Source organism: Echinops telfairi, unplaced genomic scaffold (assembly GCF_000313985.2).
Source record: "Echinops telfairi isolate 266 unplaced genomic scaffold, ASM31398v2 ScPeMD7_60;HRSCAF=208, whole genome shotgun sequence".
NCBI classification, from domain to species: Eukaryota; Metazoa; Chordata; class Mammalia; order Afrosoricida; family Tenrecidae; genus Echinops; species Echinops telfairi.
In genome coordinates, this window is record NW_022103958.1 from 45,610,322 (window position 1) to 45,625,249 (window position 14,928).

At 39.1% G+C, this 14,928-nt stretch overlaps 1 protein-coding gene across 1 annotated transcript; it reads left to right on the plus strand.

Moving 5' to 3' along the window:
- Positions 1 to 8,277: 8,277 nt before the first annotated feature.
- LOC101651031 (olfactory receptor 6-like) lies at positions 8,278 to 9,219 on the plus strand. Its single transcript, XM_004716439.1, has one exon. It carries the CDS (start codon positions 8,278 to 8,280, stop codon positions 9,217 to 9,219), a length of 942 nt encoding a protein of 313 aa, XP_004716496.1.
- The last annotated feature ends 5,709 nt before the right edge of the window (positions 9,220 to 14,928 follow it).

The following is a 14,928-nucleotide window of genomic DNA, read 5'->3' on the forward strand; positions in this document are numbered from 1 at the left end:
CTCCCTGGTCCTCCTACACCAGGTAGCCATCAAAGTCTGTTTCTTTTGGCAGGACAACCTTTGATTTGATTTTTTTTCTTTTATAACAGTGGTTTCATATGATATTTGTACTTTGTGATTGACTAACTTCACTCAGCACAATGCCTTCCAAATCCATCTGTATCATGAGGTGTTTCACAGTTTCATCATGATTTTTTAGTGAGATGTAACATCCCATTGTATGTACCAAAGTTTATTTCTCCTTTTGTCTACCGATGGACATTTAAGGTGCTTCATCTTCTTGCTATTGTAAATAGTGCTGCAATGAACATGGGACAGAGCCTTTATCTTAATCACTTTTCTCCTAGGAACCCCTTGCAGATAAGTGTTAGATTGTGATTAACAATCTTTGTAAAAGAATTTTTATCTTAAGCTTAATTATTTTTTTTTACTGTTGTCTATCATTTTACATTGCGGAGTCAGACAACATTTCCAAAACCTTTTCTTGACAAAAGTATTTAAAAAGTAACCATCTTGGTGATCACAAAAATTAGCATCTGGGGTCTTGAAGGCTTGCCGTCAAATAAGCAACCATCTAAGTGAGGCATCAGCTAAGTCCACATGGAAAAAACACTAACCTGTGTGATCCAAGGATTGGAAATAATAAAATCCAAACCCAGAGGGGAAAATGGTATTAGAGCTGGTTTGCTGAAGGGTCCAGAGAACAGCTAAAATCTATTCTCAGGATCCCCACGTGGATGAAGCCTATGGTGAATGCCTTTTGACCGCAGGCTAGGGATGTGAATAGCCTTGCTATTAGACAGAGCACTGCAAAGTGGACTATTGCAGATTTAATTAGGTTACAATATAACAACACTTTATCATTTGATCTCCCTTTTGACCCCTTTTAAATGTGTTCCAGTTTTTAATATTTTTTGGCTTTCTTTTCAAATTTGGATTTTCTGTGTAATTTTTTGTGTATGATTGCCTGTACTGGAAATCCAGGATAGATAAATCTATAGAGACAGTCACTGGATTAATACTTTCCGAAGGGCATGACACAGGAGGTTGTGGGAACTAGTAGCTAATAACAATGAGTACAAGAAAGAAAAACATATACTGAAATTGATTGTGGCAATAATTGCACAACTCTTTAATATGATTGAACTGCTAAATGTTATGGTACGTGAATTAGATGTCATCAAAACTGTCAAAAATTAAAAATCACCACCTTTCTGTAACACGGAAAGCTCTGTTTCTCTTTATTTGAGCCCTGCCCCGCCCCCCACCCCGCACCCCGCAGTCTGAAATACGAGGATAGACTGAGAAACTGTCGTATCAGAAGAGACTAAGGACACATGATCATTTCAAGTGATCGTTATGATAGATCCTTGATTGGATCCCAGAACAGGGAAAGGACATTCATATTAAAAAACAAACAGGCAGAAGATGAATAAAACCTGGAATTTTATTAAAATTTTAATAAGATCTGGAATAAGACTATACCAATAGTAGCCTTAGCTTTGCCAAGTACACCTGAAGATGACGGGTAATCTTCTTGGGGAGAGTGAAACTGAGGAGAAGTATATGGGAATTTTCTTTACTATTTTTGTAATGTTTCTGTAAATAAAAAATCATTTCAAAATAAAGATTTTATTTTAAGAAGTAACATCCTGAAACTTTACTATTAGTTTTTCTATAATAATATTTACTAGAATTTTGTTTGTTCCATTTGCTTCATCATAATAAAGGGAATCTGTCCGTTCCATTTTGGCTACAGTGATGTGTACAGTAAACAGTTTGCTTTTATGTGCTATGTTGAAAACTGCTGGGATTTCAACTCTCATGAAATGCATGCATTGATAGTTTTTATTTAGCTGATTGGTAGAAAATCATCAAAATAAAGTATAATTGACACACAGTTGCTTCCTTATACCTTCAGCAAATCTGACAAAAAATACTAGCTCCCGCGATATCACTATTTGGTGCTGGCAAGCATGCGCGGGCATGATTCAGTGTACGGAAGGAAGGGCTTGTTGCGTGGTATCCTCCCTTTTACTTAGCGTCATTCTTGAGTGCACAATGACCTTCCTTGATGCTCATTTTCTCTCATCTCACTTCAGGTAGATCAGGGGTATGAGTATCCCAGAATTAGTGCTAAGTCTCCATACATTTTTCAAGAATGTGGGTGAAGAAAGGCTTATTTCCCATTCTGCATGAAATGTGACTTAGTTACCCACAGACCTTTAGATCTGCCAGAGCTAGAGAAAGTTTCTCCAGGATTGTGTGTGTGTGTGTGTGTGTGTGTGAGTTTGCCAGCCAGTTTCCCACCTCTCTTCAGCTACCTTTGATAACTCACAGACACAAACCCACATGTGGGTCTTCATTCTGACAAAATTTCCAGCAGTTGATTCTAAATTTGGTGATTCTTTGAGGCACATTTGTGAGCAGAGACTCGAAGAGTTCGCTGGACTAGGACAAGTTGACAGACCAATGAGTTGTCACCTCACACTGTTCTTAGTACATAGTACACACATCACAAATGTCCATTAAAGGATTGACTGCTTCCTGGAATTCAAGGCAGGGAGTGTAACCTCCAGCCTCTTGCAATCCTCTCGGCTCACATTTTTGTCATTCATGTATGCTCTTATAAAGAGGTCTGGTGGCATAGGGGTTATCTCTTGGGTTATTAATGGCAACATCAGCAGATTGAAAATATCAGCTACTCCATGGGAGAAAGATAAGTCTTCCGACCCCCATAAATATTTAACCCCCAAAACCCACATGGGCAGTTCTACTCTGTCCCTTAGGGTTGCTGTGAGTTGTAATCAACTCAATGGTAGTGAGTTTGGTTTGGTTTTGGTAAACTCTTCTATAATAGACATTCGTATGCTCTGTTTTACGTACTTTTTTCTGTTATTTCTGGGGTATGAGGTAACATGAATTTCCTGGAGAAAATAAATTTAACATATTTGAAGAGAAAAATAAAAACAAAAGAAAGTCCTACAGCATAATGAAAATGAGAGGCTCACAGTTCCATCGTTTCATCTCTTCTTCTCATTAATCTGTAAGCTTTCCTGTTCTGGTATCTCTCTACCCCAAGCTCTCTTCCCTAGTCTTCCTGAAATTCTGGCTGTCTTTAATATCTAGCACAGATAACATTTTGCATTTGTGTAGTCATCACAAAGCAGGACAGTTTTATACATGGCACTTTTAATTCTAACACCAGGGATATGGAGTTGGCAGTGGAATTATCATCACATTTTATGAATGAAGTGAGGGGTGAAGATAATTTTACCATGTCAAATGTCTAACAAAGAACTGAATTTAGAATAGAAAGTCTTTGGACAGCCGAACCAAATGATTTCTTATATATTATTTTCCACCTATCTTCCTTTCAGGAGTTGGAGTTCCCAAATGAGAATGTATTTCTCCCTCATTAGAGTTGCTTGGGCACATTGCTTGTCACACCTTACCCTTGTTATAGTTTGTACTTCTTATTTTATTTACAGTATAGGCTCCAGGAAGGCATATTTTTATTCCAAAGAATGTATAGCACTGTGAGCAGTGTATACGCAAAAACAAGCAATCTCAGTGCCATCGAGTCACTTCTGACTCACAGTGACCCTACACGGCAGGGGAGAAAGGCTCTTGGGAGGTTCTGAGACTGTAACTCCTTTTTTCTCCTTCTAATTATGAATTAGAAGAAAGTTTACAGAGCAGGTCAGGTTTCCAGAGACTGTAACTGTTTATGGGAGTTGAAAGCCTCATCTTTCTCCTGGACCTGTACATGAGAGCTCAGTAAAAGCAGAACGCCTATTTTATGTAAATGGTGAACAAATGAAATATCGGTTACTTTAGTAGTCCACTTATATTTCTTATTCTTGTGTCTGAGTACTTCAATGTTATATTACTGACATAGTTACGTAAGAGTATAAGGAATTGATAGTGGATGGATTCTCACCTTCCTTGTCCAGATCCCCTGGACATAGTCTTGGCAGCACACAGAGAGTTTCCCTAGAGTTAGACCAGACTGAGTATGAGGGAGTCTCCTGGGAAGATGGATGAGCACTAAATATATTCCCCTGCCCAGGTTTCTGTCTTCTTGACTTAAGGCTGCAATGCCTACCATGTGGTCCAAGGAAAGGCCAGACCTTCAAGAAGTACCACAATCTACAGACCAGTCTGTTTTCCCGTTACTGGTGTAAATGTCTGGAGAACTGTCCGTTCTCTAAAAAGAAACGAGATGGACCATGGTGAGTGCTCGACAGAACCAAGAGAAATTGCCTGATCCTTTAAGAAATTCCAAGGAAGGTGAAGAAGGATTTGGGGTGTGGGGTGGAGGATGGCTATACTTAGAAAAACAGTATTCTTGGAGAGGAGAAAGATATTTGGGGGATGACTGGAAAATGAATATTCTGTGCATCTTCACTTAAATTCAGGGGAGTTTGAGCAGGCGCTGGATTTTTGGGTGTTGGACCAGGGCACAGAGGATAAGTATCTTGTTCCAAAAGTTTGTCAGTGTCGATGTTGTCCCTTGTGAACAAGCACTAACAGAAATGAAAAAAAGAGAAAAATCCTAACATAATAAAGAGTACTTCTTTCCTAGGACACCATAGAGAAAAATGTTAATCCTCTATGCGTCAAAGTGCAGCCTGCTGAAGACACACACATGGAATGAAAGCTGGAGAATATAAACGAAATGGGAGGGTGCTGCAGTATCTGAAAGCAATTTGAGTGTATTGAGAAAGCAAAATAGAGGAGATAAAGATGAAAATATGAGTGATCTATAACTCAGATATTCAGATTGCCTCATTCCACAAAAATAACATGAGAAATGAGTAAAAGAGAATAAATGATTCTGTGCACAGTGGATAAAAATATGTGAGTAAATGTAATCGAGTGAACATATTAGAGGGGTCTAATAAAAACGAATGCTATAGGGAACAACCATGGACCCAGTACTACGTAAAGTGGTTTTTAATACATCTACACTTTTAATGTTCACAAGTCACTAAGATAAGCTTTATTATCATTATTGCTATTTTATTTGAGAAAATACTAAAGTACATCTCTGTTAAGTAGTCTGACATAGCTAACAGGTGATGGAACCAATACCCAAGCTTTAATCTGACTCTAAAATCAGTGTTCTTAATCACGGTGCAAAGGTGAATATGTGAAAAATCATGTGGCTGATGGTGGATATGTGTGGTAGCATGAACATTCTGAAGGATAGGAGCCTCTCCATTTGGTGTTATTTTCGGAGTACAATAAGGAGAAACTAGGGACTCCCTGAACTCAAGGGTAGATTCTTCCTCCTCTCTCCTCAGAAAGAATTTTGGTCAAAGGCAATATTGAGGTAGGCCAAGTACTCCCTATTACTGAACTACCTCAAGGAGAGAATGTGGGTTGTAGGTGGGAGATGAGGGGAAATTTCTTTCCAGCCAGAAGGGAGCACTGTGCACTGAAAAATAGATCTCAATAATCTGTATTTTAGCATCTTAACTAACAGTCCCTTGCCATGAGCTATGATCAGAATATTTCTAGCCTAACAGGGTATCATAGTTAACCATGCTAAGTCAAGAAAACAGCAAAGGTGAACAGAGACATTAGTTGGCAAAGGCAAACAATGATCAGAGGGCAGGACCTGACATCAGGCCCTATGGATAAGTGCAGTATTTAATGGATCTACACATTTATTTATATGTTTTTAAGAGATGACACAGTAGTAATCATTTCAACTATAGACTGAAATATCTGGGCTAAGTCACGAATATTCTGCTTCCAGTCTTACATCCTCCTGCCTCCTCTTTCCTCATCTCTCTGATGAGGAGCCAATAGGTGATATTCAAACACATTGATAGAGCAAGTGTTTGGAGAACAGAGCCCACTTCCAAGGTTCTTGTGACTATGCTTCTCACGGAAGAAGTCTGGGTGTGCAGACTGGGCCTGATAGGGATCTCCTGCTAGCTGAAACCCCGGGATCACACTTCTCTGCCCTGCCCTATTTCTTTTGCATCCCAAACTTCCAAGTCATTGGACAACTCACTTGTTTATTCAATATTTAGTTCATAGACATGCATTTGTCAGTTATTGTCTTAGATATTGGCCATAAAGTGGTAAATTAAAAAGCATAAAATTTTAGAAGCTTACAGTGTAGTGGGAGCAAACTTTCTATGTGATGGAGTTGTGCACTAGAAAGGGTGAATGTGCTGAACAGGCACCTGACCTAGCTCCATCAAGATGTCTGCTAGGTGAAACATGGAACTGGTAAGGTAATTAACAGGGAAAGGATAGAATGGGAGGAAGGTTGAGTATATTCAAAGCCATGGAAGCAAGAGAGTTAGTTTGCTTGGGGAACAAAAACTAGTTGAATATGTTTAAAACAAAGATATAATTTCATAACAAGCTATAAACCTGGAGATGCATGTAAGGGTTAAATAATGACGTTTCTTGGGTGTGATAAGCAAAGTGTCCATATTTTATCTAAAGGTAATGGGGGGAGTCATTGAATCAGCTTTCTAATAGTTTATATTATTTCACAGACTATGTGGAAGAAACTTTGCCTTATCAAAGTTGTGTAACTAAGATAGCACCAAATTAGTAAATTTTTAGAACTCTCTTTAATCTGATGTTATACTCACAGAGTCCTGTGAGTCCTTTACACCCACCCACTGCCATTAAGTCAGTTCTTTCTAACATGGAAAGTTTGCATTAGATTTTTCAACTAGGGTTTCCAAAGCTGTAAATCTTCATGAAATTAGAGCCTTATTTTTCTTCAATAAGGTGGCTGATGGGCTTGAACCACTGACCTTTTACTTAGCAGCCCAACCCTTAACTACTGGACCTCACAGCTCTCATGATTCCTTCAGGAATAAGCCTCTGTGCAGCAAGTTCTAAAACAGAGCTATAAAACCAGCAAGTGAGAAAATGGGTCTGTGTTCACTGACATTGGGGCTGGGCATGACATGGGTGTGCTATTGTCATGTTGTCATCGGTGAGTGAAAGGGAAATGGGTACGTTTTGATTCTGGAGTCTATCTTTTAAAAAAAATAATTTTAGTTAGGGCTCATACAGCTCTTATCACAATCCATCCACCCATCCATCCATCCATCCATTGTGTCAAGCACATTTGTACATTGATTGCCATCATCATTTCCAAAATATTTTCTTTCTACTTGAGGCTCATGGTATCAGCTCATTTCCCCCCTCCCTCCTCCACCCTCACTCCCTCACGAACCCTTGATAATTTATAAATTGTTATTATATTTTCATGTGTTATACTGACCAATATCTGCTTTCATCCACTTTTCTGTTGTCCATCCCCCAGGGAGGGGGTTATGTGTAGATCATTGTGATCCATTCCCCCTTTCTCCCCCCACCTTCCCCTTGCCTTCCTGGTATTGCTACTCTCATTATTGGTCCTGAGAGGTTTATCTGTCCTGTATTCCCTGTGTTTCCAGCTCTTATCTGTACGCATGTGAATGGTTTGGTCTAGCCGGATTTTAAGGCAGAATTGGGAGCATGATAGTGGGGGCAGGGAGGGAGGAAGCACCAAAGAACTAGAGGAAAGTTGTATGTTTCATTGGTGCTATACTGCACCCTGACTGCATAATTTCTTTCTGTGACACTTCTGTAAGGGGAGGTCCAATTGTCCAGAGATGTGCTTTGGGTCTCCACTCTGCACTCCCCACATTCACATTGATATGATTTTTTGTTCTGGATCTTTGATGCTTGATACCTGATCCCATCTACACCTCATGACCACACAGGCTGGTGTGCTTCTTATATGTAGACTTTGTTGTTTCTCAGCTAGGTGAGTGCTTGTTTACATTTAAGCCTTTAAGACCCCAGATGCTATATCTTTTGATAGCCGGTCACCATCAGCTTTCTTCAGCACATTTGGTATACACCCATTTTTAATTCAGTGATCATGTTGGGAAGGTGAACATCACAGAATCCCAGGTTATTAGAACAAAGTCATCTTGCGTTGAGGGAGTACTTGAGTAGAGGCTCAATATCTGTCTGCTACTTTGATACTTAACATATAAATATATGTACATAGGTCTATTTCCCTATCATTATATATAAATATATTTACATATGTACATGCCTGTATTTAGAAGATGTGCTTCCTATTGCAAAGTAATTCCTATTAAAAGAAATTAGTTTATGATTTTCATTCACAGGAAAGACTGAAATTCTAATTGACACCTGTCCCTTGACTCATGCCACAGCCTTCCTTCATTTTTCGTGGCATCACCGCAGAAGACATTATACCTCTTGGAGCTTTTCGTCATGGTGGAGGGAAACATCACTCTAGTCAGTGAGTTCATCCTGGTGGGCTTTCCCACTGCCCCTTGGCTTCAGATTCTTCTCTTCTTCTTCTTTCTTGTGGTCTACCTGCTGGTGATAGTTGAGAATCTCACCATCATGCTCACAGTTTGGATCACTGGCTCCCTCCATAAACCCATGTACTACTTCCTGAGCAGCATGTCCTTCCTAGAGGTCTGGTATGTCTCTGTCACAGTCCCCAAGATGCTGGATGGATTTCTTCTGCAGAGACGGCGCATCTCCTTTACAGGCTGCATGACCCAACTCTACTTCTTTATTTCTCTGGCCTGCACAGAGTGTGTTCTCTTGGCAGCCATGGCCTATGACCGCTATGTGGCCATCTGTCACCCTCTTCAATACCCCATTATTATGACCACGGGCTATTGTATGCAGCTGGTGGCTTTCTCCTACATGAGTGGCTTCATGGTCTCCGTGATCAAGGTCTATTTCATTTCCCATGTGGCTTTCTGTGGCTCCAATGTCATGAACCATTTCTTCTGTGACATCTCTCCAATCCTCAAACTGGCTTGCAAAGACATGTCCACAGCTGAACTAGTGGACTTTGCCTTGGCTATTGTCATTCTTGTATTCCCGCTCATCACCACTGTCCTCTCCTATATCTACATTGTCTCCGCGATCCTGCGCATACCTTCCAACCAGGGCAGGAAGAAGGCCTTCTCCACCTGCGCATCCCACCTCACTGTAGTCATCATTTATTACACAGCCATGATTTTCATGTATGTGCGGCCCAGGGCTATTGCATCATTCAATTCAAACAAACTGATCTCCGCTGTGTATGCAGTGCTCACGCCCATGCTAAATCCATTCATCTACTGTCTGAGGAACCAGGAAGTCAAGAATGCTATCAAAAAGACTGTGGGGGGTGGCCCATGCCTCCGGTCTTGAATTCTGCTGCCTTGAGGAAACCATGTCTTTATCAGGATATCATTTTCATGATCCTCCATATTAGCCCTAGGGGAAATGATATCATGTGGAAATTAAAAAGTTTGAAAGTAGCAGGGTACTCACTATGTATTGCTTTAATATGAAACATTATTATTGCACACTGTAGATACTTAATAACTCACTTCCATGAGTAGATGCTGACCCATTGTGATGCTAAAGGACAAGGTAGAACTGCTCCTGTGAGTTTCCAGAATTGTAACTCTTCAAAGGAGTAGAAAGCCCCATTTCTGTAGACACTTAACAAGTGCTTTGGAATGATGTAATAATAATAATAGTACTCCAAGCCCACTCCACTGCTATCATGTCTGTTCTGACCCACAGTGGTCCTGTATAACAGAGTATAACTGACTCACAGGATTGCCAAGGCTGTAATCTTTGAAGAAACAGACTGCCCCATATTTCTCCTATTGATCTGCTGGTGAGTTCTAACCACCGGCATTTCTGTTGTCAATTGAGTGCTTAGCCACTGTGCCACCAAGGCTCCTTGATATGAGTAACAATGGTAATTATTTCAAAATTCTTTCCAAATTTTTGTCTCCTACAAGGATGATAAAAGCTCATTTCTTTTTAATTATTATTTTGGAGTTATTCTGGCATACTTGTACCTTTCTTGTGTACTCCCCACCTACAATAACATAACCACACAATGTTACATATTACTGATTTCCAATATGAAACATTCACTCAGAGGATGAGCTAGTTGTGGGATCAATATGAGAATTTTATGAAAGATGGAATCATCAATATTACTGTAACATTTGCAGTAGATATTTTTCTTGAGATGATTTATTTTGGGTCCTTGAATTCCTGTAACTTCCCAAATTCTATCATGATTATCATCCACAAAACTAAAGGGATAGAGATGCATCAATATATGTCTGAGATGAAACTCTCAACCCACCAACGTAACATAGGCCCTGTGGACAAATTAGATGGAAAAATATATAAACATGTATAAGACAAAGGGGAGTGCTGGATATCATTAGGATATCTGATAAGTAGATAAGAAAACATAGCATATCAGAGAGAATTCTGAAACATTGCTTAAACTAAGGTTAAAATATCTAACCAACATCTAGATTTTGACTATTTACATGGGAATTCAAAACTAGTCTCTCAATTTTCACCTATGCCACCCTCAGATTATTCAATATGTCTGAAAAGATGGCTTTATATGCAACTTTTATAAATGTTCCTCCACTGCTTAAGAATTCTGTTTCAATTAAATAAGATTTACTCATTAAACTATTATTATTTTGGAGTTATTCTGGCATACTTGAACCTTTCTTGTGTACTCCCCACCTACAATAACATAACCACACAATGTTATATATTACTGATCTCCAATATGAAACATTCACTCAGAGGATGAGCTAGGTGTTGGGCTACTAACCCCATAGTCAGCAGTTCAAATTCACCAGCTACTCTGTGGGAGAAAGATGTCTGCCCTTATTAAGATGTGCAGGCTTGGAAACCCTGTATAGAGTCGCTACGACTCAAGCTATTCAATGGTAGTATTTTCGTTTGCTTTTTGTCTACTCAGTGACTACAGTATATCAATTCTTACTTCACTTACTCCAGGTGAATGGAGCCCAATTATAAGGTGAAGCAGACAAGGGTGAATTTGACTTTGAATGTTCAGGCTTGATTACAGAACCTTTGAAATTGGAACAACAGGTATTAGCTTATGTGTTTGACTCTCCACTTGATTGTGAGTTCTTCTAAGAAAGAAACCTGCTACAATGTATGATACAGTGGCATTTATTCTGATTATTGTTTATTTTCCATGCAGCCAATTGATCAACAATGGCTAGACAAAACAGAAAAACCTCAACCAGAAAGACAGCCGAATGTATTAATAAATGGAAACAACTTTAAAAGTGATCAAAAGGTAGATCAACTGATAAGTTATTACATTTTAACCTAACTACATCTGCCACAATCAACTTTACAATGCTTTCTGTCTAATAGTAAGGCTACTCACATACCTAGATTGTGGTCAGCAGGGATTCAATGGAGGCTTAATCCATGTGAAGACCTTTCTAATAGATTTTGGCCATCCACTGTCCTCCATAGACTTCTGCAAACCATCTTACTGCAACCACTGTTCAAAATGAACTAGGTGTTCACAATTTAAGCTCTAATGCTATGCCCTCATTCAGACTTGGATTTTATTATTTACAATCCGTGGATCACACAGGCTGAGGTGCTTCTTTCATGTAGACTTAGCTGATGCTTCACTAGATGGCTGTTTGTCTGAGGATAAAAGTCTTTAAGATACCAGATGCTATTCCTTTTTTTTTTTTGCTATTCTTTTTGATAGTGTGACACCATCTTTTTTTGGGGGGGGGGTGTTCAGGTTTGTTTGTTTGTTTTAACCACACCTTCAGTGATGTCTTCATGAGAGCTAGCATCAAGTCAGACCATGTCTTAAGAACTAATTGTTTTTAGAGTGGGGCTAGAATTAAGTGCGACCACAAAATCCATCAGAAGTACTTTTTAACTTACCTTTGAAGTCACATGTATTCAGATAGCCTTAATGGTAATAGTCATCTCATTTTCAAAATTCAGTTTTGAGTTGACCTAAATCTTTGACTTGTCTGAGTAAGGGAATTACAACTTAGAAATGAAAGACTTTGTGGATAATCTTCTGCTCTCTGAAAACATCTAAACTGTTCAATGTGTCCATTTTTCAATAATCAAATTAACCAAATTAGTAAATCTCAAAAGCTAGTTATGGACAGACATGGAATAACACAGTATCAACAATGGCTCCAAATTAAGCACTCAGCTGCACCGAAGGCATTAGCCAAAACTAAGATTCTAGGAATGGACAGAAAACCAATTAGAATGTTTCAATAAGCTGACAAAGCACTGGAAGTACTCACTTGTCTATGCCAAGTAATTTGGAAGACAGAACTTTGGCCAACTGACTGGAAGAAATCTGTATTTGTGCCCATTCCAAAGAAAGGTAACCCAACAAAATGCTCAAATAATTGAACAATATTTTTAATATCACATGAAAATAAACTTTTTTGGGATATAATTCAACAATGGTTGCAGTAGTATATTGGCAGGAAGCTGCCAGAACTTTAGGCCCGATTCATAAGAGGACATGGAACAAGGGATATCATTGCTGATAGCAGACAAAGCAGAGAATACCAGAAAACTGTTTACGTGTATTGACTATGCAAAATCATTAGATTGTGTGAACAATAACGAACTATGGATAAACTTGAGAAAAATAGGAATTCTAGAACACTTCATTGTGTTCATGCAAAACCTGTACATGGATCAAGAGGCAGCTATGCAAACAGAACAGGGGGATAGTTCCTGGTTTAAAATCAAGAAATGTGTGATCAGAGTTTTATCTTCTCACCATACTTACTCAATCTGAATGCTGAGTAAGTAATCAGAGAATCTAGATTGTATGTAGTATCAGGGTTAGAGGTAAGCTTATAGCCACCTTCAACATTCAAATGACACAACCCTGTGTGCTGAAAGTGAAGAGGACATGAAAACTTGCCTTTCAGTCTTCAAAATGGATTATATTTAATGTAAATAAACCCCAGATCTTTACAACTGGACCAATAGATAACACAGTGATAAATGAGGAAAAGACTGAAGCTGTCAAAGACTTCATCTTGCATGGATACACAATCAAGGCTTATGGAAGTGGCTGTCAAGAATTTGGAAGATGCATTGCATTAGGTAAATATGCTGCACAGGACCTCTTTAAAGTGTTGAAAAGCAAGGCTGTTATTTTGAGGAATAAGGTCTACCTGATCAAAGCCACGGTATTTTCCATTGACTCATGTGCATGTGAAAGTTGGACACTGAATAAGGAAGACTGCAGAAGGATCAAAGCATTTAAGTAATGGTGCTGGTGAAGACTATTATAAGTGCTATGAACTGCAAAAAGAACAAACAAGTCTGTCAGAACAAAGAAGTGCAGACAGAACGCTCCTTATAGGCAAAAATAGCAAGACTTCATCTCACATATCTTGGACACGATATCAGAAGAGATCAGTCCCTGGAAAAGGACACCACGCTTGGAAAAGCAGTGGGGCAGCAAAAACAAGGATGACTTTCACCAAGATGGACTGACAGAGCGGCTGCAACAATGGGCTCCACTCTAAGAACAACTGAGACAATGGCGCAGGACTGGCTGGATGGTGTTTTGTTCTATTGAGCACGGGGTTGCTATGAGTCAGGCTAGACTAGATGGCGCCTGACAGCATCAACAACAAGCTGATGGAACCTACCCAGAGGCTTCCTGGAAGAAAGACCGAGCAATCTGCTTTCATAAAGATTACAAACAAGGAAACGCTGCGGAGCAGTTCTACTCCATCACATGGGGGCGCTATGAGTCAAAAGTGTCTGGCCCCCATGCCAGGGGGACGAACAGCAGAAAAGTGGGTGAAATTAGACGGCAGTCGGTGTAAGACATGAAAAAAAAGAAGAATTTCTAATTTATCAAGGGGTCATGGGGGAGGGAGGGTAGGGGAAGGAGGAGGAAAAAAATGAGGAACTGATGCCAGGGGTTTAAGTAGAAAGTAGAAAGAAAATGCTTTGAAAAGATGATGACAATATATGTACAGATGTGTTTGGCAAAATAGATATATGTATGGATTATGATAAGAGCTGTAAGTGCCCCCAATAAAGTGATTTAACAAATAATGGACTCAACAGTATAACAACAATAGTATATAATTGATGAAATTAATAATATAAAAATAGTAATAACTGTATCTTTCTGTTAGATTTTACAAATATTTTGACCTGATATTATTTTAAATAAAGATTATTAATTCAATGCACAGATATTCCACTTATAAATAACTTCATAAAGAAACAGGAACTCTTTGTCTTGTTCATAAATTTGTAGTGCTCATTTGAAAATAAGCTCATTTGAATGTTGTAGCAGTGACACTAGAATTCCACCAATCAATCTATCTATGTGGGTCTTATCTGTAATAAAATCATATTTAACAGATCTGAATAAGCTTCCAAATATTGATCAAATGAGCTCCGGTCGCACTGTCGTCTGCACTAACTGTAGGCCTGCAGTTCAAACCGACCAGCTTCTCTGTTGGAGAAAGCTGAGGTTATCTGTGCCCCTTAAAAACGTTCGGCCTCAGAAATCTCATATAGGGTTGCTGTGAATCGGAACTGACTGATAATGATAGATCTGATTTAATCTTCAGTGGGTGGTACCTTCCATTTGCTGTTGGCAAAGGGAGGGATATGTAGAGGGAATGTTCCAGGAGAAGACACATTTTGTTATTCTTGAGATTTATGTCCTTTACCTCTTAGTCACCTGATTCATCAACTAAGCTTCACTAGATCTGAGGCACAGGGCATTTTTTCGTTCCCTTGGCCAACTCTTAGACTGTGAAGAGCCTAAGCAATCTCCTTATACTGGTTTCCCCAGACCCACAGTCTAGCGGACCTCAAGTTCTTCACACACTGATGCCCAAAGGAGACATAAACATTAAGTTAAAGGGAAGAGAAAGTTGAAATCTAATGTCTAAGCAGACAAGCCAAAAACATCCTATTTCATGAATCCTATTGTCTCTTCACTTTAGCTTTGGATCTTGGCTTTTTTTTTTCCCTATTGGATATCTAAGGATATATGTATATATGGCT